Source organism: Electrophorus electricus, chromosome 19 (genome assembly GCF_041902795.1).
Source record: "Electrophorus electricus isolate QZ-2024a chromosome 19, ASM4190279v1, whole genome shotgun sequence".
In the NCBI taxonomy this organism is placed as follows: domain Eukaryota; kingdom Metazoa; phylum Chordata; class Actinopteri; order Gymnotiformes; family Gymnotidae; genus Electrophorus; species Electrophorus electricus.
Window position 1 is genome coordinate 15080645 of NC_137515.1, and position 21768 is coordinate 15102412.

The 21768-nt window shown below is 38.5% G+C and overlaps 1 protein-coding gene across 3 annotated transcripts in view; it reads right to left on the reverse strand.

Annotated features, from left to right (window-relative positions):
• The window catches only part of opcml (opioid binding protein/cell adhesion molecule-like), a 103789-nt gene that overhangs the window by 39785 nt on the left and 42236 nt on the right, over window positions 1–21768 (reverse strand). The window contains exon 1 of one of the 3 annotated variants that reach the window (XM_081702593.1): window positions 19869–20583. In XM_081702593.1, coding sequence (XP_081558719.1) covers window positions 19869–20026 — 158 coding nt within the window. In that variant the 5' untranslated portion in view covers window positions 20027–20583. Of the gene's footprint in view, window positions 1–19868; window positions 20584–21768 lie in introns of those variants that run through there. The other 2 variants (XM_081702592.1, XM_027012706.3) reach the window with 2 other exon arrangements.

Sequence of the window (21768 nt, forward strand, 5' to 3'; positions counted from 1 at the left end):
CCACAAACAAAGACTCAAAGGATTTTCAGGTCACAATGCAATTCAAAACAATGTTGCCAGAGGCAATAGAATTACACACAAAAGTGGCCATTTTCCCCCCTCTGGTCTCCATTAAATGAATCATACTTTCATTGCAACACAAGAAGTAAATTATTCACCTCCTCATTGTTGTTTTTTGCAGTATAACACTTTGATTCTGTCCTATGAACTTTGGTTTAAAGGTTCTGAAGTGGCAAGTGACATCTAAGTCTGTGGTATTGATGGTGTATTGAATGAGCCTTCATCGACCACTGCTGAGTCTCAAATGTATGCTCTATGCTACACTCTTAACTGTCCAGACATAAAAAAATATATTTTAAAAGACCTTGTATGAAGTTCTAGAGAAGATCACAATGAAAGTGTTGAGTAAAAACTAAAAGGAAACCAATATGCCTTGAGGCAGGGTCGAATCAGTAAAAGGGGTGAAGAACGCACAGCAGCACTTAAGCACAGAACAGCCCAGACAGGCCAGCAGTTGAGACTGCACAGATACAAGGGAATAAAGCTGTCCTCAATGCCTTCTATGGCAATGAAAGAGCCACACAAGTGTATATCAGACCCAGGAGAACCTGAATGACTCACAAATAACAAGTTATTCCATAAGGCAGTTGGAAAAGCAAAGCTGGGGTGGAAAATGCTAGAGCAGCACTTCACTACTTGAACATAGGCAAAAATGCCATGCCATCTTAAAGCAGAATTTTTTTTCTTTTCAAACAAGGTGGTTCATAGTCTGGTGGTGTCAGATACTGGATACCTCCTCCTGAGCCTTCTGGCATCTTTGTTTTTTTGTTTTTTCCCTCAATAGACCTTGTATATTGTGCATGGTCCTGTCACGTAGCTTTTGTAAAGGCACAAATTCTATTATCAGTAGACAAATTCTGTCCAGTTCCAACACTATTTTGAGATCTCCCCTCACAATGTGATTTGCAAATTTGAAACGTCAACTGGCATGCTGATCAGAAAAACTTCTTATTGAGATTTTAGGCCAGAATCCAGTCCTGTGAGGTTATAGTAATTCTGAGCAAGTGGCGAGACACAGAAACTGGAATAAAGGAATATGTCCTGTTAACAATGCACTTGGATGCCAGAGATCCTGGTTTTAACTCCCTTAAGCAGTAAGCAAGTAGCTGCTAAATCACTCATAATGAGCTGTCCAACACGCACTCCAGTGTGCATGAGACTTATCACATCTTTTTAAACTACCAGCCATGCAGTGACCAAGAAACTCAAAGCAGTGTAAAATATTAGTCTCTTGGCTCTGAAACACAACCAAGGGGATCTCAAGGGCGTCGTGCAGCCTATTGATAGAAATAAGAACTCTAGTATGCTTCCCGATAACACAGTCGGCTCTGTTTGCAAGCAGCTTTGGTGAAGATAGTACACAGGTAGACCTCGCCTCATACTATTAAGCACTGATTTTACTGGGTGTGACAGATTTACAACAGATATGATGAGAACGTTGAGATGCATTCTGAAAGCTTAAACAAAAAAGAGATGGAGACATTTCCAGCTATTCTGAAAACTCCTAATATTGATGAAAGTCCAGTCACTTTCAGACCAAACACGATAAAAGAGCAGGTGTGGGTTTTCAGCATTATTGCTTCTTATCAAGCATAAAAAAGATCTAGATGCTCATGGATTCCAAATGCAGATGAAAGCATGGCTGTGGTATCCTAGATAGAGTTTACCCATGTGAAATAACTCTTTATCAAAATCAGATTCTGAGCAAAATGTTGATGGATTTTGGTCTTAAAAGATGCTCAGGCAATATGAATAAAGTTAGAGAGAGGAAAGTAGTGTGGCATGAAATAGAAGCCACAACCTCCATTCACAACCAAATCTTTACATAAATATTCAGTTATTTATTTATTACTTCCAAATGATGTAGTTCACTTGCTACCCACTTTGACACACTTATCCAGGACAGCAAACAAAGCAAACGTTGAATCAGTGCTGATGACTGCACACTGTATCAAGCTGCTGTTACGTGCAGGATACTGTAATAGATTAGACGGCACTACACTGTCAAGGTAGTCCTTCTTTATGCTATTTGCTCAGCTGTTCTTTAATGCTTATCGTTTAATCACATGAACTCATTCAGGTTTTGCCTTCCATTAACGCATGGCTGTGCTGTTATTGTTTACTGGAAATATTTGCATTACCTCATGACTGTTTGTCTTGGTTACCGTGCATTTCTCTTTCTCTGTTTGACAGCTAAACACACTGTGTTGATATTAACAATTAGGGGAGGAATTACTAGCTACATCACCAGTAAATGGAAACAAATCCTCATAATGCAAGACAGACAATGTCATCGCTAAAGCGCATGCGCACACCCTCAGCCTATCATCACACCATTTCACTTTTATCTACAGCCAGTGCCAAGGTTCTCTGATAACGCTTTAGCTGAAGTACTTTACCTGGTTTGAAGAAAGGAGAAGACACCACGAGGATATGAGGAAAGGTTACAAGACAAAAGGAGAAAGCAAGGCAGAGACAGAAAGACAGTTCGACGATGGGCTGACAGGTATTCCTTTGAATTAATGATTGGTAAAAGGGACAGATATTAGCAGGCCTGACAACATTTAATCTCTGGCCTAGAATTATTGTGCTACTATTAACGATTAATGCTACGTCATGCAATATTAAAAGCATCACCTAAGTTGAGCTCATGTCAGTTGAATGTACTGAAGATTCAGTCATTCTAAATCTGAACACCCAAAGAGACAGATAATAAAAGCGGCAGCAATCCAATGAATAAACAACGCTTTTTTTCACGGTGATACCTTATCAACCCAGTGACTTCAGCAACCTAAAAGCTCCTCTTTCTCCAGAATGGCAGAGAAAGCAAACAGTGAGGCTGAGCTGTGCATGAATGGTGTCAGAAACACCTCACTGTGCTGTGGGTGTGTGGAGTCTAATAGTCTTTTCCGAGCTCGTTTGCACTCGCTCTCTCTCTCTCTCTCTCTCTCTCTCTCTCTCTCTCTGTGTGTGTGTGTGTGTGTGTGTGTGTGTGTGGGCCCTGCTCTATGCAGGCTGTCATGAAGCCTGATTAATCTTCATTCCTTCGTCTTGTCATTTCTAGCTCTCATCCAGCGAGCAGCTGCAGCAGCAGAGAATCACTGAGCTGAAACATGTCGATGGGAGTTTGCAGGAGTGAAGGACAAGCATAAAGACTTAAACAGAATATGTAAATAAGAACAGCAGTAGAGATTTACATCATACAAATATATATAGTAGTGGATTGTTGACTATATTAAAATAAAGAATCTGATACTTGTTACATTTTTAACATTGTTACATCTTGTTATATTTTTAATTGCTTCAAGATACTAGATATACTAGCTCCATTTTGCAATGTCTGATGTCAGCAACTGCTTAATCTACAAAGAAAAAACAATACATTAGCTAGAATTATACATAAAATAAAACATTTCCAGGATAATTAGTGTTGTGAATTGTGAATATATTTGGTTAATTGTGAATATATTGAGTTGATATATCAGTTAATTTTAGTCCATTGGCACATACGCACCTTTGTGTATGGTAGGTGTGTACTAATGTGTATTGTGTTTGTTTGAACAGATAATGGCATTGGAAGCGAGAAGGTAAATAACAAGCAGTATGTTAGCTTTCAGACCCTCAATAGGAGAACCGAACAGCAAATCACGATGAAATCAAAAAGACAACACAAATATTTAGAGACAGTGAGTGATTGGCCCCTACACCGGACATAATACTGAGCGGATAGGATCTTCGCTGGATGTGATGGAGCAAACACTTGTTCTACCCTCCATGAAAATCAATCTCTCTCTTCAGTGCCAACCAGTAGGAAGCAGGTAACCCCAAGCATTCATATCCTCCAGAAAGGCTGAATGAAGCATTGCAATGAAACAGACTTTCTCTAGAATTAAATAGAAGTATAAATAACCGCAACAAAACAGGTGTTTTAGATTCAATTTGTAGACTGTTCTAAATGTGATGGAAATTACTGTGAAGCAATGCCTTATTGGAAATCTACAAGAGAGTCTACTCAAAAGACTTTCTTTGTGCATGTGGAGAGCCTGTCCTTGGCATTTCATTTGTAAGCTGTTTAGCTTTGAAGGGTTAAGACAGTATAGCAGGTGTTGATTCGCTGACATGGTGTGGCTCCTAGTGAGAGTGTTTTGCAGTTTAATACCTAGATTATGTCCCATCGAGTCCAATCACAGTAAGGCTGCTGCAGTTAAAAAATAAATAAAGAAAAATCTAGTGACAAACTAGATTTGAACACAAAAGTAATAAATACAGTGGTCAAAGAGCAATATTCTGTTATAACAGCCTGTGGTTTCAGGACTTTTCAGTGCCTTTTTTAAAATAAAAGAAGCATTAAATATTACACATTCAAAATGGTCTTTCGGGCAATACTGAAACATTAGAATGTTTTATACATGAAAGCTCCTGACAGTTGCATCGTATAATCACTTAGGGAGAAATATATTCATACATTATTGATCAGTATATTTATACTCTATTACATTATTTATTATCATTGGAATGGTCAGGGAAAAGTTTTTATTGAATATTTGATTTAAACCCAGATTCAAACATTAAATATGACTTGCTCCCAATTAATCAGCCTTAATTAGTTTTCCTCAGTTAAATTAGATCTATAATCACATATGATATATTTTAATAGTCTTACAAAACAGGAAACTGTAAGCTCCAGAATGAATAACATTCACCCTAAAATGTGTTCTGGACGATTAAAACAAAAGTATTGTTGGTTTTCCTCTTTATGTTTACATCCAATCTGCAGAGCGGAAGAACCATCAACAACTTTAGCAGCTCGCTAAAAAATCTGGTCCCAAATCCTCCAGGTGTTTTAAAGTGTGCGTGGAAATGTGAGTGCTATGTGGATACTGACACAAATGGAGGAGCCTCTTGAGGGACCCTCAAATAGCCACCCCAGGCTCTTAATGGAAATAGCCTTTTAAAAATCAGAGGTAAAGCAAAGTTGAACTTGCAGGAATAATGTAAACCATGAGTCATACACTCACCACTCACTTTATTAGATACATTTACCTTGCACCTATACTCATGGGCATTAGGTACCTGTAGCTTCATGGTGCAATTTATAGTTGTACAGCTACAGTCAACACTGCATGTGTTGCCATGCACATGTTGTCGGCCACCTTCCACCCGTTTGTCACTGGTCGGCTTCTGACCCCTGGTCCACCACAGCCCAGATTTAATTTGGATGGCACTGGTAGTGGATGTTCCACTGGGATAAGTGCATTAGGCCTGATACACTCATGATGTTTTGCTAACAGCGGTTCTGTGGACAGATGATGATAAATGAAGAATAATTGGACAATGGGTAATTTAGAAAAATGTTGTGTATGCCAAAACATGGACTATAGACTTTAATTGTAAATATATGGCATATTTCTAAGACATAACTGTTTCAAATAAGTGGGTTGTACATTTCTATCTGGTACATGGTTCTATACATGCTTTTCCACCGAAACTAACTACTGGGCTGAACTAGTTTCTTTATAGGACAAGGAAAAAACATTCTTAATTAGTTCCTGTGGACAATACTTTTCTCCCAAGTAATGTTTGACTATTTGTATTGGTGTTCTCCTCATAAAATGATAACACAATGTAAAGGGCAGCTGGTGTTTTCAAATGTTACATAATAAACAAACCAAATATCCCTAGAAAAATAGTTTTACAAGATTTTCTTGTAAGAATGATGATACACCGCCTTTAACTGCACAGACCTTGAACTATAGGGATCCCTCCTAACCAGACAACAGTTCAAGACTAATATAAAGCCCCCTATCAGAGTGAGGTCAAATAAATGTGTCCTTTAGAATGAGAATCTTCCTGCAAAGTTTCAATTCACAACCTGTGCTGTTCCATCTTAGGTGTAAAGAATACCGAATAATACTGGAAAATGATGAATTGCTTTAAAATCGTGCCATGTTGCTGGTTTGGCAGTATGAAACCATACACATCAAGTATCATGTTTCCTGTCAATAATGCACATTTTACATACAACAAAAACTGATCTAGGATCAGCATTCTGACTTAAGTAATTGCTCGACAGTGTCCTTGGGCCTATATCTCAAAGTGGGCACTGTCTGTAGATAAGTCTGACAGCACATAGTGTGTTAAGACATGTAGGAGTGCCATGTCAGCACTCCTCTTCTAAGCTCAACACCACACTGTAGCCTGTTTTATGGATAAGCACAGGTGTGATGGAGGGAAGGCATCCCTGTGGGACATCAGATCCCACTGCTTACATTAATGCGATTCCCACTTTAAAGCTCAAGCTTAATCTCCTCTAAATGATTTAAAGGAGTGGAAATTGCTTTGCCATACCAGTCCACAGTCTTATCAAGGGAGCTTAATGCCTTTGTATTATGCTCCTATAGCCAAATACTTTAACCCTAAAGAGACCAAGATGTCTTGTACATTGCATTTTGTTATGTGATATGTTTTGGGGAAATCAGGCTGACAGAAGTACAAAAGAACAGTGCAAAGTCATCATGAGATGACGGCTTTTCTCTGACTCCTACTGACATCTCAGTAATTTCTAAAACATACCCTGACATTACAGTATGACCATCAGTCCATTACACATGGGTTGTCTCATCCTTAAGGTTTGTGCATAGGTTGGCGGTATAAAAACAAAAGAAACTCTACATGGACACATGTGATGAAACAATGAATGATTGAATCAAAGTCTAGAATGCTAGGCACTAATCCTTACATTACTGTATAGGATAGTATATATGGTATGTAGGGTTGTATGGATGTTTTGAGAACCTGCTGCTGGGCAAATTTGAGAAGTTGGCACAAAACCATAAATAAATCTTCATCTGTTGTCTAGTGACTTAAAAAGCAATTTACCACACACCAAAGTAAATCTTCAATAAACAGCGCATTACTTGTACTTAAAGTTTTTTTTAAAACCAACACAAAATCAGAAAAGACTTTTCATCCAAATAATGAAGTAGGACAGATCAAAACTTGAACATAATTCTGAAACACTGAGACCTTGGTGGTATCAGTCACAATTGTGGTGCCAGTTACATTGAAAATGCTTCAATGCACCACTTTAAGACTAGTTCCACTCAATGACTTTGCCTTACTTTGGGTTTTGTGGATAATAGCATCTCGGGATTCTGATAAAATCTCATCCCCTTTGCCTTCAGAAGTGTTCCTAATTACTGTACTGTGCAAGAACAAAGAAACCATGAGCTCCCACAGTCGCTCAAGGTCAGAGTTTTACAAAACACCTGAGGACCGTTTCGTTTCATTTTTTCCTTCAACAGACTGCCACTTCATCAGGTTTCAGGACTTGTCAGAGCCAAGAGCTCAGTGAACAGAAAATTGTTTTCACCTCTGAGGACAAGAGGGTGCAGGCCTAGTATTTCCCCCTTACTGCCTCCGTAGGTGGCCTTGCTTAGGAAGCCCCAAACGGCTCTGCCCTCATTGCCTGATTTTGCACTGAGCTTCTGCACCTTGAAACTACTAATTCCAAAACCGAATCACCTAGAAGGTGAAACGAGCAGGAGACCCATCCTTCCTCTTGGACAGCACCAATTCCCAGAACTGAGAGCTGAGAGTGGCTTAGTAAGTAAGTAAAAACCTCACAAAAGGAGTCTAGTGAGTTGCTGGCTCAAATTGCAGGCAGGGGCCAAGTGAGGTTTTGCACAGTAGCTGAGGTCTGTAGGTTGTGATACCTCATCTCTTTTCTAAACATGGCTATGGAACAAAGCTTCTGACCTCAGAGATGTTCCATGCGTACTCAGAATTTCTACTGCCAAAATCTTCCACCTACACCCAAGAGCAGATGTGGAACTGTAGGCGTCTTCCTTTTCTGGATGGAAATAATTTTTCAACATTCACACAATGACAAAACTGTATATTTTATTTTTGTGTGTCCATCTGGAAATCACAGTTTTGTCATCACTGAGCAGTAGTTTGGAAATAGAAGTCAGATTCTCCATCTCTCATTTTGACTGCCAACCTAAACTTCAGATTGGACTGGTAGCAAACACAGATCTGGCGTCCTCAGATACTGCCTACAGTTGAGCCCAACACATTTCAAGAGAAGTGGTAAAATGCATGCACAGATCTAAAATGACTAAAAATAAACACGTCCGCTAGACACATTAATGGTATGTGTCAAAAGCTAAAAGCTACAACTAACAAACTCTGAACTGACAGCTATGTAATTTCTACAGGTAGTGTCTCTCTCTCTTGCTCTCATCTCCATCTTGATGTACCCACAGCCTCTCCCTCTCTTCACATCAACACACACATTCTCACACTTGTAAACACACTGTCTCTCCCATCCTCACACACATCTTTCACTCCCTCCCTCCCTCCCTCCCTCCCACACACACACACACACACGCACACAGTGTATTGTTTTGTTGTTTATGGCAGGCTGTCATGTGGTCAATCAGAGAGCCAGTGGACCTGTAAGTTTGAGTAAAGAAGATACAGGGTTACAGGTGGAGCTGACAGGACCTGGGACTTTTCTCCAACAGGCTGCCTGTGCTTGCAGTTTCTTTCTGCCCAATCGCTGTTTGTGCTGTCTCCATCAGGGCTGTCAGAGCATGCCAGTGTTCAGAGCATCAACGTCACCTACATTTGGCTGTGATTACTGAAGCCAGAAATGGTCTGAAGATGAATAGAATGTGGGTGTGTCCAGTCAGGGTTATATTTTTGTAAGTGCCTTTAGAAGCCTTATGGCTGTGATTAAAAGCCAAATCCCATTTTTCATCTACCAACATTATCATCCAAACAATTACTGGACAGTCCCGATCATTCAGATGATATCATAATAATATTAATGAGAATCTACAGCATATGCCTACAGAAAAATACCATATGAGCCCTTGGTCTAAAACACCTTTTTAAACATTGTGACAGTGTAGATGGATCAAATTATACATTATGATACAATGCACTGTAATACAATGTAATACAATGATATGAATCAAAACCTAATTTCATTTTGTCTCTCATTTCTATTATTAGCTTTCCAAGTTCATTATCTTCAGTCAAATAGCTGCTTATATTCTGAATTCAGTCTGAAATTTAAGAAATGGTGAAGCAGAATGACTCCATACAGTAGACACTGGTGTAAATTGGCATAGTAGCAGTTCTGACAGAGTCATTTATATGGGACACAGACAACCAGAGTAAAAGCTACAGTGTGAAATGAAGAATAATACAGGGTTTGAGTTATTAAATAGTAAGAATTAATGGAATAGTTTGGATTTGACACTGGGAACTACATGAACATGCATATAAAATAGACACAATCAAAACACTGTTGAAGAGCTTATTTCAAAAGACCATAAACTTTTCTGGGTATTTTGGTCTCAGGACTTTGTTCTAGTATATGGTCTTGCTTAAAGTTTGGAGTTTCACAAAACAAAATATGCAGCTGAATATTATTCTCATATGTTATAAGGATCTGTACATTTTATATTCTAAATCTTGAAATGTATAGCTGAGACATCTGACTTGACAGCACTGAGATCCTTAGTAAGGATGTAAATATGTCATGGAATAAACTTATCTCCTTATTCTCTACAAAATGTAGCATCCACGGCCTTTTAGGTCAAAATAGATGTGTGAAGGTAATAATATCACCCTGAATATCAGCATCACTTAACACAGACCTCTACAGAAATGGACAGCACTGTGTGAGGTGAAATGATTAAAGTGTGATGTAACCAAAGATTTAAAATGTAGATAAAAAATTAATGCATTATTCAAAACCCACAGACCAGAGAAGAGAACTTAATCTCTCATCAGTTAACTTTGATGCTGATAATTGCAATTACTTTAAATATTGCTCATTTGCCTTAATTTCAGAAACAGGCTACACAGACCTCATCAAAGAACTATAGCTTTTAATATGCTACAGTGCCTTTACACTTTCCAATTCACACAATAAAAACTTTTAAAGAGACCCCCCCACCCCCACCCCCGAAAGAAAAAAATCACTGATTTAATTATCACCACTCAAATTGTTTTTCCACTGTAAATTTCAATCCTGTCACATATTATAAAGAAAACCTACCACTGTCAAAATATTGTGGTAAACAGGTGCACCACATTAACTCCGGACTATGATCCCCACTTAGACAAAATTTAAACATAATTAAATTGGAGACATTTAGTTAGGCCCAAGGTATAAAGCACTGCAAATGTCAGATAACCAACAGCACATCTACGAATTCATTCCAATATGAATTGCTATGATAGTAATCACATAGTTTAGCTCACCGAGCCAGAGCCTCAACCTCCTTTCACCTGCCACCTACCTAAAGTGGCTTAAACTTGCTCAAAGGTGATGCGATTTACCCTGTAATGCTACAGTACCAGTTGCAAAACATCACAAAGGCAAGGAATGAAATGTTTCATACTTTCAGCAAGTGCTCACTGCCACACAGTCTGTGCATGTATGTGTTTACAGTTCCCAACACACTGTATATTGCATAAAGCATGTCAGAAAGGCAAAAAGAGACGCCATGAATTTATACATTTAAAATTGCCAAACCACTGAATATTGCATAAAGCATGTTTAAAAAGAGAGAGAGAAAGGGAGAGAGGGAGAATAAAAGAAAGAGAAAGAGAAAGAGACAGACTTCCCAGACAAGCAGAAATAAATGAATCGATACCGAGGTGATTTAGAGCCAAACACTTTACAGGAGACTGTATAACAAATATCAAAAACAATATTTATAAGATAAAAATGGCTAAAGAGTATCGATGATTTTGTGTTCCTCATAGGAAGACTATAGCTTACTTCAACCCCGGACTTCTCACTCCATCAATAGCTGTCAAGGCCAAGCTTCAGGGTTTATAAGTGATGGCTTTGGTGTAGCTGGGATATATGCCTAGGGTGCTCATCCCGGTTTAGTGCAAACTGTAGCGCTCAAATCGAATGGTAAAATCAGACAGATACTGACAGATCCAAAATATCACCGAGATAGAAGTGAGACTACACACCATGATAAGCAGAGTAATATTTTTCAAATGTATTTTTAGTTTGCATAGTTTTCTTTTTAATAAAAGCAGACTTGACACCCATCCCATAAACATCTGTACACAGAAACGTTTGCCTGCAGAGGCTATTACTGTGAGCTTGTTCTTACATTTCCCTAAGAAATATATTATGCATTTTGGTGCTGCTTAATAGGTTAGATGCTCATTTTGACTTTTTGTCCATCTGCTCATGCAACGCCTCCAAAAATCAAGCAACAACTTGTGCAATAAGACAAACAATAGTAATATTGAAACTGAATTATTACATACAAAATACTTCACTGATTAGCAAGAAAATTAAAATCACTGGCAGGTGAAGTGAATAACACTAATTATCTGGTTACACTGTGACCTGTCAAAGAGTGGAATATATTAAGCAGCAAGTGAACAATCAGTTCTTGAAGTTGATTTATTGGAAGCAAGAAAAAAAGGTGTGCATAAGGATGTGAGTGACTTTGACAAGGGTCAAACCATGATAGTTAGATGACTGGGTCATAGCATCACCAAAACAGCTTGAGGGATGTTCCCAGTATGCAGTAGTTAGTACCTACCGAAACTGGTCCAAGGAAGGACAGCCAGTGAACTGAAAAACAGGGTCATGGACACCCAAGGCTCAATGAAGCCCATGGGGAGCAAAGGCTACCCTGTCTGGTCTGATCCCAATGAAGAACTACTTTAACACAAATTGCTGAAAAATGTAATGTTGTGTATGATAGAAAAGTGTCAGAATGCACAGTGCATCACAGCTTGCTGTGTAGGGAGCTGCGTAGTTGCAGACTAGTCAGAGTGGTCATGTTAAGCCCTGTCCACCACCAAAAGTGCATTTAATGGGCATGTGAGCAACAGAACAGGACCATGGAGCACCTGGGGAAGAGATGGTGCACTATGGAAAGAAGGCGAGCCGGTGTCAGTACTGTGATGATCTGGGAAAAATTTTACTGGGAAATCTTTGGTCCTGACATGCATGTGGATGTTACTTTGACATGTATCACATGCCTAAACAATGTTGCAGACCAAGTACACCCAACAGTATTACTTAATTGCAGTGATCACTTTCAGCATGATAATGTGCCCTGCCACACTGCAAAAAACTTTGGTTTGACAAAGAGTTAATGGCCTCCAAATTCCCTAGATCTCAGTCTTATTGAGAATCTCTAAGATTTGTTAGAAAAATTAGTCCTGTCCATGGATTCCCCACCTCGCAACTCACAGGGTTTAAAGGATCTGCTGCTAACGTCTTGGTGCCAGATAACACTTCAGAGGTGGAGTCCATACCTCCACAGGACACAGCTGTTTTGGCCGGCCTGAGGGGGAATTGCACAATATTAGGCAATATTAGGTGATTTTAATGTTATGGCTAATCGGTGCATGGTAGTCCATGTGTCATTTTACTCCAGAACAGTGAATGAAATGAAATGAATTATGCGCAAATTAAATCAAATGAAATGTGCAAATTAAATGAATTTATAAAACCATACAAAATTGTTTGATGCTGTTCTTCCAGCCTGTTCAAATCAATTAATAAGCAGGTTTCTGTAGACTTGTCACCTAAGCTGATCGGGGGGGGGGGGGCTTACTTAAATCCTAACCTCAGTACCCACCCCAAATACAGAATCACATTTCTATTTTAGAAGTAATCATACCTGCTCCTAATGCAGTCACTTTTAAATAAAAGCATTGTTTTTTTGTACTTCTAGGTAGACAGCAGAGAAGAACATGAAACTATTCAGAGACTTCAGAGCTTTCCCACATCATCTTATCATTCAGTTCATGATACACAACAGTTCTGTGTAAGAAAGGCCCACTGCAATCGGTAATTTCTCAGACATAAACGCTAACTTATGCACCAGTGGAAATAATACAAAATAACCAACCATTGTCTTAAGCTAGTCTAACTGTGCTGCCAATACAAATATGTACACAGACTGAAAACATACAGAAACACAAACAAACATGCATTTGCGGTCTGTTGAGATGCTGTCTGCCCAAAAATAAAGAGCAATTTCATGAATCTGCAAACAGCTATCTGCAGATTGTACCAATGTACTAGCTCCCAGCCCAGGAGAATGAAGGTCTTCTAGAGCACCATTTTCAGCAATAGATGAGGAAGAGCTTCCATCCTGTCACCATTCTGATAAAGATTCAGACTTCCTGCGGGTGTGCTGGAGTCTCATTTACTCTTGGCAGACCACACAATCAGTTCTGTTTGGCTCACTCTAGCAGTAGAGCACAGGCACCTTCAGAAAATCACCATGAACATAACAAATCAGCCAGTAACTCAATGTTAGGGTACACAAACAGACTTCAGGGTGAGTTTTATTCCCCTCATGCTGCATACTAAAAAAGACATTGTTAAAAGCACCTGTACTCCTTTATCATTTTCTTCTATCCATCCATTCATTCATCTATTTATCCACCCCTCCATTAGCAATGGTAATGGTAAATATGATTTGCTCAAATTCCCTCTGATATGGTACAGCACTGCAGTGGCGATACTTAACGGCTATTTCTTTACTGCCATTTGGCAATAATGACATTTAGCTGCCCCGAGGTGCCCAGTGCACACAGTACCCAAAGAAACTTTGACTGTAGAAAGTGGATCTTTAGGACAAATGCCTGTTGGAGCTTTACGAAGGTGGTATAGCCTGCCCTTGCTCCAGAGCTAATTTTATCAGATGTTCCGACACGGTCCAGAAACATTCTATTATTCTCAGGACAAATGTATCCACCCTCAGGCAGACAAATGAGAGCAATGTACTCCGAGTACAACAACAACACTGACCCTCCTGATCTCACGGCAATAGATTCTCTTACCCAACTTTTTGTAAAATTCATAATTTCACTCTGAGAGGGTATGATAGATCAGAGTTTTTATAATTGTATCATGATATCATCATATCTCCAATCATAGCCCTTTAGACAATTGATTACTCTCACTCCCATCAGTGGCAGAAAAGCTGTGGCTCCGGTGAAAACACATTCCCTCTGCATGCCCATCTAATTTGGACTTTCATTTATTTGCAAATGTTCTACTTATAGAAGTGCCGATACTTTTTAACTTTTGAAAACATAATGCTTTGCGTGAAGCAGTTTTTGCTAATGTTGACACAGACTGAAAAGACTCTAATTCATCTGCACAGAAGGCAAAGAGTGAACTACAACCGAAATGCACTTGCGCTGTTTCACCCTTTCAGATTGAACAGTGAAACCACTGCAAGCACTGAAGACCAAACTGCACAATGAATATTGGAAAGCAGAACTTACAATGCCCTTAGAACATCAAAACTTGGATCCACCTCCTCTATATACAGAAATGAGACTAAAATCTCTTGTCCCATGCTGTTTGATGGGGTGAGATCTCCATGGTGAGGGTTCTTCAAACAGTCTTTAATCCAGAGCTTGAGGTCAGGGGGTGGCCACTTAAGACTTAATCATCCAGCCTGCCTCAGAGAAGGACCTTCAGGCCAATCAATAATGTTCAACAGTGGTTCTTTATTCAGCACTCCTCCTTTCATCACCATGATGAATGGTGCAATTCCTTTTGCTGTTTACAAATCACTGAATGCATCTTTGAATACTTCAAAGAAATAAACGACACACTAGCCAGTTTTAATGCTTGCAATAATTAGTTACTTTTCATGAACAAAAGAAACTGTTGAGTAAACATGCAATTTCAGACCATTGCGGACATAGATGAAGGACAAGCCGTCAGTGCATGGACAATACCACTGCCAGTGAGAACATTATTTCCAATACAACAGGTTTGTAGTGCAACCGAAGATTCTCCACCTGAATGTTAGAAACCTTGAAACTCATCAAATGCAAATGGACTATACAGTCTATTTTCAAGACAATAGATAATTTTAAATTACATATTGTGTACTAATATACGTCCTGCTACAGTAAATAGCAAAATACTCCCCTGAAAAGAAAATGTCACATATGTACAGCTATAAAAACTGGACGTGGTGATTCAAACAAAACCAAGAAGACGAGGGATACCAATCCTATGACAAAGACAAGCTCATTGCTCCTTTGATGCCCTTATAGTAATAATGTGACCAGTGTCATAAAACTAGCCATTTCATTTCAAATTCACTGAAACCTAATCTAATAATTTCTTTAGATTCCAGAACATCTTAAGAGTCAATCATGAAATGCATTTTTTTAAATTTTGCAGAAAAACTCTTTTGCCTACTAATTAACAATGCTTACACTCATATGCTTGCAATCATCATCTTTGTCTTGAACAAGAAATGTGGGCTTGTACATACAGTACTGCTAACTACTAATTGCATGCTAAGTCTTTGTTCAATATTCATATTCTGGGTAAGTGTCTGAATGAACAATTAAAGCACTGGCAGATGCTCATATTTTGGGATTTAGTTTCCATTAGTGTTAAAAGAATTAATGGCAAACCAGGCGAATCATAATTTTTCATCTATGAAATGTCATTTGAAAAAGTGCCCGTCAGTCTATTCCAGTCTATCCCAAGGTTGCACAACCTTTATGGCCTTGTAGTCAAACTCAAAAACATGATGGCTTTTCACATGCAGTAAGAGAAAAATGACTCAATGATAATGCTGTGTTTTCCACAGTGGGACAGGAAGAAGGGAACAAACAAACAGACAGTGCTTTCTCTTTGAAATGCCTTGCTCTTTCAGGCAGAACTCATGGCTTTTGGCTTGGATAAGTCTGCCACCCTTCATTTGCTCTGGCAGATCTGAAATGGCTTTTCTTCAGGGGAAAGATAAATCATGGCAGCACATCTGCAGGTGTGTATAAACAGTAGAGGGGATGCAACAGAACTCTCTATTAAGGTCCTGTATGAACATGTGATTTCAAATTCCTATATCAATACGTGTCTGTGAATGAATGTGAATTAGGTTACCGCTCCTAAATTAATGTTGTTTATAACATCTGAATAATTAATATAATCTGGCCATATTGACCACAATAAAAATATTTCCTTTCTTTCTTTCTAAACTGCAGATAGCACTCAAAGAACGTTCACTTAATTTTTTTATGACAAAAATCAATTATGTAGTTCCTTCTAGCTGTAATTTGTATGACTATAAAAGACATATGTCATCAAATTAGAACTAAATTATTCAAATTAGCATAAGCGCTTTCAACCAGAATGAAAATTAGTTTCATTTTTGTAACCATTATCTATCATTTTTATCTTTAACCTTTCCTGAAAAATACATTGAATCTTCCTAATCGACCGCTTTAACATTTTTAAACAGATATTATCTGAAATATTATGATCATGTAATGAACTCAAAATCAAGGGCATTAACAATAGTGCAGGGATATATGAAATGTTAAGAGGTTAAATTAATTAATTTAAATGTATTTTAATTAATTTAAATAAAGCAGGTAAGGTTAAAGTGGTCCAGGTCATATATCCGAAGGCTAAACTTTAATTGTTCTGCTTGTATGTTCTGTTGATCAACATCTGGTCTAAAAAAAACATGTTATCATATCATAATGGGAAATTACAACCAGATATTTGGTTGAAAAGAAATGATTTGTGAAAACAATAATAGGAAAGCTGTATCAGGAAAATGTTTAATCACATTTAAGGTTTCAGGGATTCTTCATTTTGGAACCATTAGATGCTCATAGTAATCAATTAGAATCATTACACAAGTCACTGACCTACATTCATCACTGTAGTGCTTATTGCTGGCTGTGAAGCTGGTTTTCAAAAGCCTCCTAAACGCCTCTTGTCAAATTTGTGCCACAAGCACACACTAAACAAACAGCTAAACTGTTGTAATAACCTTTGTGGACCAGCTGGAGCACCTATTGCATTCCCCTGTAAATGTGAAAATTAAGGGATTGTGTGATTTTTTTTTTCTTTGTTGCTTTTCATTTTCTGAGGGTCTAGAATTAGAAATGTTTGTGTCACGCCAGCGGCTCCCAGCCTGTGGCGAGCGGACTATGCTCCCCATAATCCCCCATTCCTGAGCCCCGTCTTATTAGCGACACCTGTGTCAAGTTTCGCATTATGCATTTGTCTATTTCAACCTACATGTGTCTTGCTCTGCAATTACCTAAGAGTTTCTACAGTGGCTCTTTGTACTATCCTGTTTTATGGTTTTGAACTTGCATTTTGCTCTTTTGATTGCTCACTGTCAGTTTTATCTGCCTGTTCGTTTGCTTCTCTGGTACTTTGAGTGTTTTTTGGAAATGTTTCAGCAGTCCTCCTGGACTATTTTTTTGTTTTTTGACTTTTATTTGGATTACCCTTCTAGTATTCTCATTAGAATTGTTGAATTCTAACCTGCATGCGACTCTACTTCTAGTCACTCAAAGTTTATGAAATTCTTAAAAGTTTATGTAAACCTCTGCATACAAAATGGCTGATATTTTCTGTTACAAATTAAAAAGGTTATTTGCATGTAATGAACACACAAGCAATACACAGCACACAACATCAATACACACTTACTCATAGTATACTCAAACATCGCATTTGACATCAGATTTCTGTCTCCCTATACAGTGACCGCAGGATGTGGAAGTTTCGAACCCCAGTAAACTCACACAGAATGACCCACACTCTGCCAGGGTGATATGTCTAATTACATCTCATGCTCTTCAAAAATAACCTAAGGTAACAGTTTTTAATTCATTTAAAACCTAGCATATGGCCCTCGGCATTGTGCATGGAGACAGGTGACACTGTAAGGTTGGATAAGCATAAAAAAATCACAACTGCTAAAGTTAGCTATCAAATATAGCAATGGACTAAAGCCCACATTCACACAGGCCCAATCAAAGAGAGAATTAAGGTTCACTTGAGTGGTGCAAAGAGCAACAGTCTGAGTTGACAGATGGTATGACACAACTAATTCACAAGAGGCAGGACTGAGTGGAACAAGGAGCAAGAAATGAGATTCAGAGAGTCACTGAAGTGCCCCCGTACACTGAGTCTAATGCAGAACAGAGGTTTAAGATTTCAGAGTCAGAAGTCAAGGATTGCCAATTATGTTGATCTCATTATTGGACCTCAGATCAAGTGTTTTTCCAATGGTGTTGAAGTGACTGTTACTAGACAATGGATCTGTTTGGTAAAATAGATTCTGTTTGTTTTGCTAAAGTGGAAAGAGCAAGAAATGCATGTGATTGGTACAATTATTTGAGGGCTGTTCATAGAATGTCAGGTGACAGTGAATTGCATGGAAACAGGCAGTCATAAGATCTTCAACATTAGTGATGTGTTAAAATGGCTTCCGATGGATAATATATAGGCTACCAATAATATTACATCATTATAAGCACAATACCCCCCTTATAACCCCCCTTTACTTCAACACAAAATGGTGTTATAGCTCTGTTTCTAGTTATCATATAAGCTATAATAGCACTAAACCAATGCAAAGTATTTTGGATTGGCAGTGCAAAGTATATTGGACCATGCTTATGCAAGAAGGCTTGGGTATTAGTGATCTCAAACAGCCACATGGAACATGTAAAAACTAGTGATAAGCTGACAGTTGAAGGCATTTAAATATTGATGAAACAGCTGTAAATGAATGAATCAAAGTAAATGATTGAAGCTGCTGTCCTTAAAACATTGGGTTTATTATTTATGCTTCCATTCCCATGGTGCAAACACAGCTTTAGTGGACAGTGCTGATGTCTATTAATCAGACAGATACAAGTGAAATATGTCCTCAATTCATTCTTCATTCAACACAGGCAGGGTAAAAAAAACAAAAAACAAAAAACAAACAACAAAAAAACTTCAGTTCTTTTGTGCAGTAGTCTATGTTGGTACACAAAAAATAATTTAAAAAGACACTTGAAAACATTCACAAAATCTATTTACAAAAGCAGCTTTGTTTATTGTGTGTCAAACATGGGATAAAATCCAACAGGCATTCATATGAACAATATCTTTTAGAAAAGAATTGCTTATTCATCATCTCATTTAAGGAACACGCAGCAACCAAGAGCGCTCTTGTTCTAGGCTGCAGTGATATTTGGCTGCCTTGTTCTAAACTAAATGACACATTTCTTTGCCGCGCGTGTGCCGTCAGAAGGGAACCACAGGCCACACTCTGTTTCTACACAGAAAGAGCCCTGCTGTGGCTGGCACCACGCTCTGGGCAATAGCACTCTCTGAGATGATATAAGATGTACTTTGCTCCGTTTTCCGAGAATACAGGCTGTGAATCGGATCCTATACACCTGGCTGAGACTTATATCGTTATAGGAGTCCGAGACAGCAAAGATGGTACTGCCAACACATAATACCTCTATGTGTGCATGTGCAAGCCATTGCACGTGCGTGTGCGTGTGCGTACGTGTAAGAATGCAAGTGTGACTGGTTGTGTCCGTGTGTCTGAATATGTGTGTGTGTGTGTGGGGGGGGGGCGAGAGACAGATAGAGAGACATAAGATGAGAATTGCCAACATAACATAGGCTACTTGAGTAAAGTGCTTATGCATTCACACAAAAATAAAAATAAACTGATTATAAACAATAAACCTCTCAAGATCTATGCAGTTCATGTAATACCAGCAAAAGAGACTCACTCACACATCGAGTCCATGTTTATAAAATGCTTTTAAAAAACACATATCCATAAAGCTGAGAGATTTGAAAATTTTGCGTTCCTTTCCTGTAAATAACGTATATAACCAGAATGGAAGGTCCAAATGAAATTCCCTGTCGTTAGACTTTCGATACGCATCACAGATTATTGCGCATACGACAATAAAGAAATGTACATATGAAATCTACTTACTTCAGCACAGCACTGTCCCCTTGTCTGACAGTGATGTTGTCCTTTAAATAAGAATCTCCGCTTCGTGCTGGCACTCCTGCGGGCACAAGGAACAGCAGTCTTAGAGCGACTACAACCAGGCATTTCCAAGGCAGAACAAGACAACCAGCTATGCCCATTTTCCGTCGTTGCGCCGAAACTTCCACAGCTTGAATACTCCGTGAAATAGGACTGAAATAAGCACTAAGACCAAATCCTCGGAAAAAAAACCCGATACGACTTATCCTGCGTTAAATCTCCAAAGAGAGCGATTTCCCCCCAAACTAATTTCCCCTAGGATAAATGTTCCCGATTATTCCTCGAAACTTCCGACCAGTTGAGACTGCTAGTCTGTGTAATGTACAGCACGAATCAGAAGAATTTATGCAGTCCTCTGTCTTGTATGTAGTTTGCGATCTCCAAGGGATGAATGCACCCTCAAAGATGAATCAGCCAGGCTTGCGCTACAACGGCAGTTCAGTTTAACGGAGTCAACAAAATGATTGCGTGGAATTTGACAGCAGCAGTTTCAGCAAACTGCAAAGCACACCACTGCCTCGAAGTGCTCTAAAGCCGCGTAAAAAGAAACGCAGGGAATAATTCCGGGAACAGAGAAGACGCGCGACGCGCACAGTCGAGGCAGCGTTCTCCCTCGGATGGGTTAGGAAACTGACTGTCCATCAGCTCGCCTATCTCCGGGACCAGCAAACTCCCGGCAAACGCAGTAGTCTGTGACTACCGCTGAAACTCAGGGACAACACAAATATGAACGCAAAGCAAAATAAACACGATGCTCACGTGCTTTTTGTGCCCATGTTTAAGATTTTTACCGATTGTCATAAAGTAAACATATTCATAGAATGCGAAGATAATGATATGCACATCATGTCACTGTTCATGCTATTATTTTTGCTAGGATAGCACAATACACGTATTAGGCAGTTTCTAATGTCTCATGTAATGACAGCTCAAAACTGTTCTCAGGATGCTCATGATTAAATTCACTATACAGCGTCGTTGTCATACTGCTTTAGTTGAACGAGGTGCTTTGTCTCCTTTGTTGGGTCTAATTAATAGCTTAGATAAACGCAGAGGTGTTTTAATTTTTATATGTAATAGGCCTTCAGAGGCACAGGTAACCTCACTATAACACCCACCTACCACTTCCATTAATAATGCAGGTGTATAATTTTCTGTACTACAGGATACTTTGTTACCTTGCCCCCAGAGCTCATTTGTCTCTTATATATCTGCCACTAGTTCCACATAGGGTCTAGACTGAAAATAAAATCTAATTTCAGTCACATAGATTAAGTATTAATAATAATGTGTTAACTGTAGTTTCAAAATTGTTTAGGTATACATTGAAAAGCAATTCATGATGTATATATATATATATATATATATATATATATATATATATATATATATATATATATATATATATATATATATATATATATATATATATATATATATTAGATTAGAATAAAATGCTTTCAGTGTTCAGTATTGGATTAACCAGGTTATCTCTTCATTTTCCGCAGGTCATTTCCTTAGAGTAACGATGATGAACATGTCAAAGGAGGAAATTGTGTGTGATAAGACTTAATTAAAAAATATATATCTTCCAGTGATGCACCTTGAGCCTTGAGATGCTCATGGCTGATGCTAATTCAATGGGTTTAATTAAAACATCCAGCTGACCTAAGCAAGCTATAGATGCATTCGGTTAATTAGTAATGTGAATCCATATCTTGAAGAAACACTAAGATAGATTAACTTTACACACACACACACACACACACACACACACACACACACACACACACACACACACAAAGCCATTCAGTCACAACCCTGATATTCTTTGTGATTACTT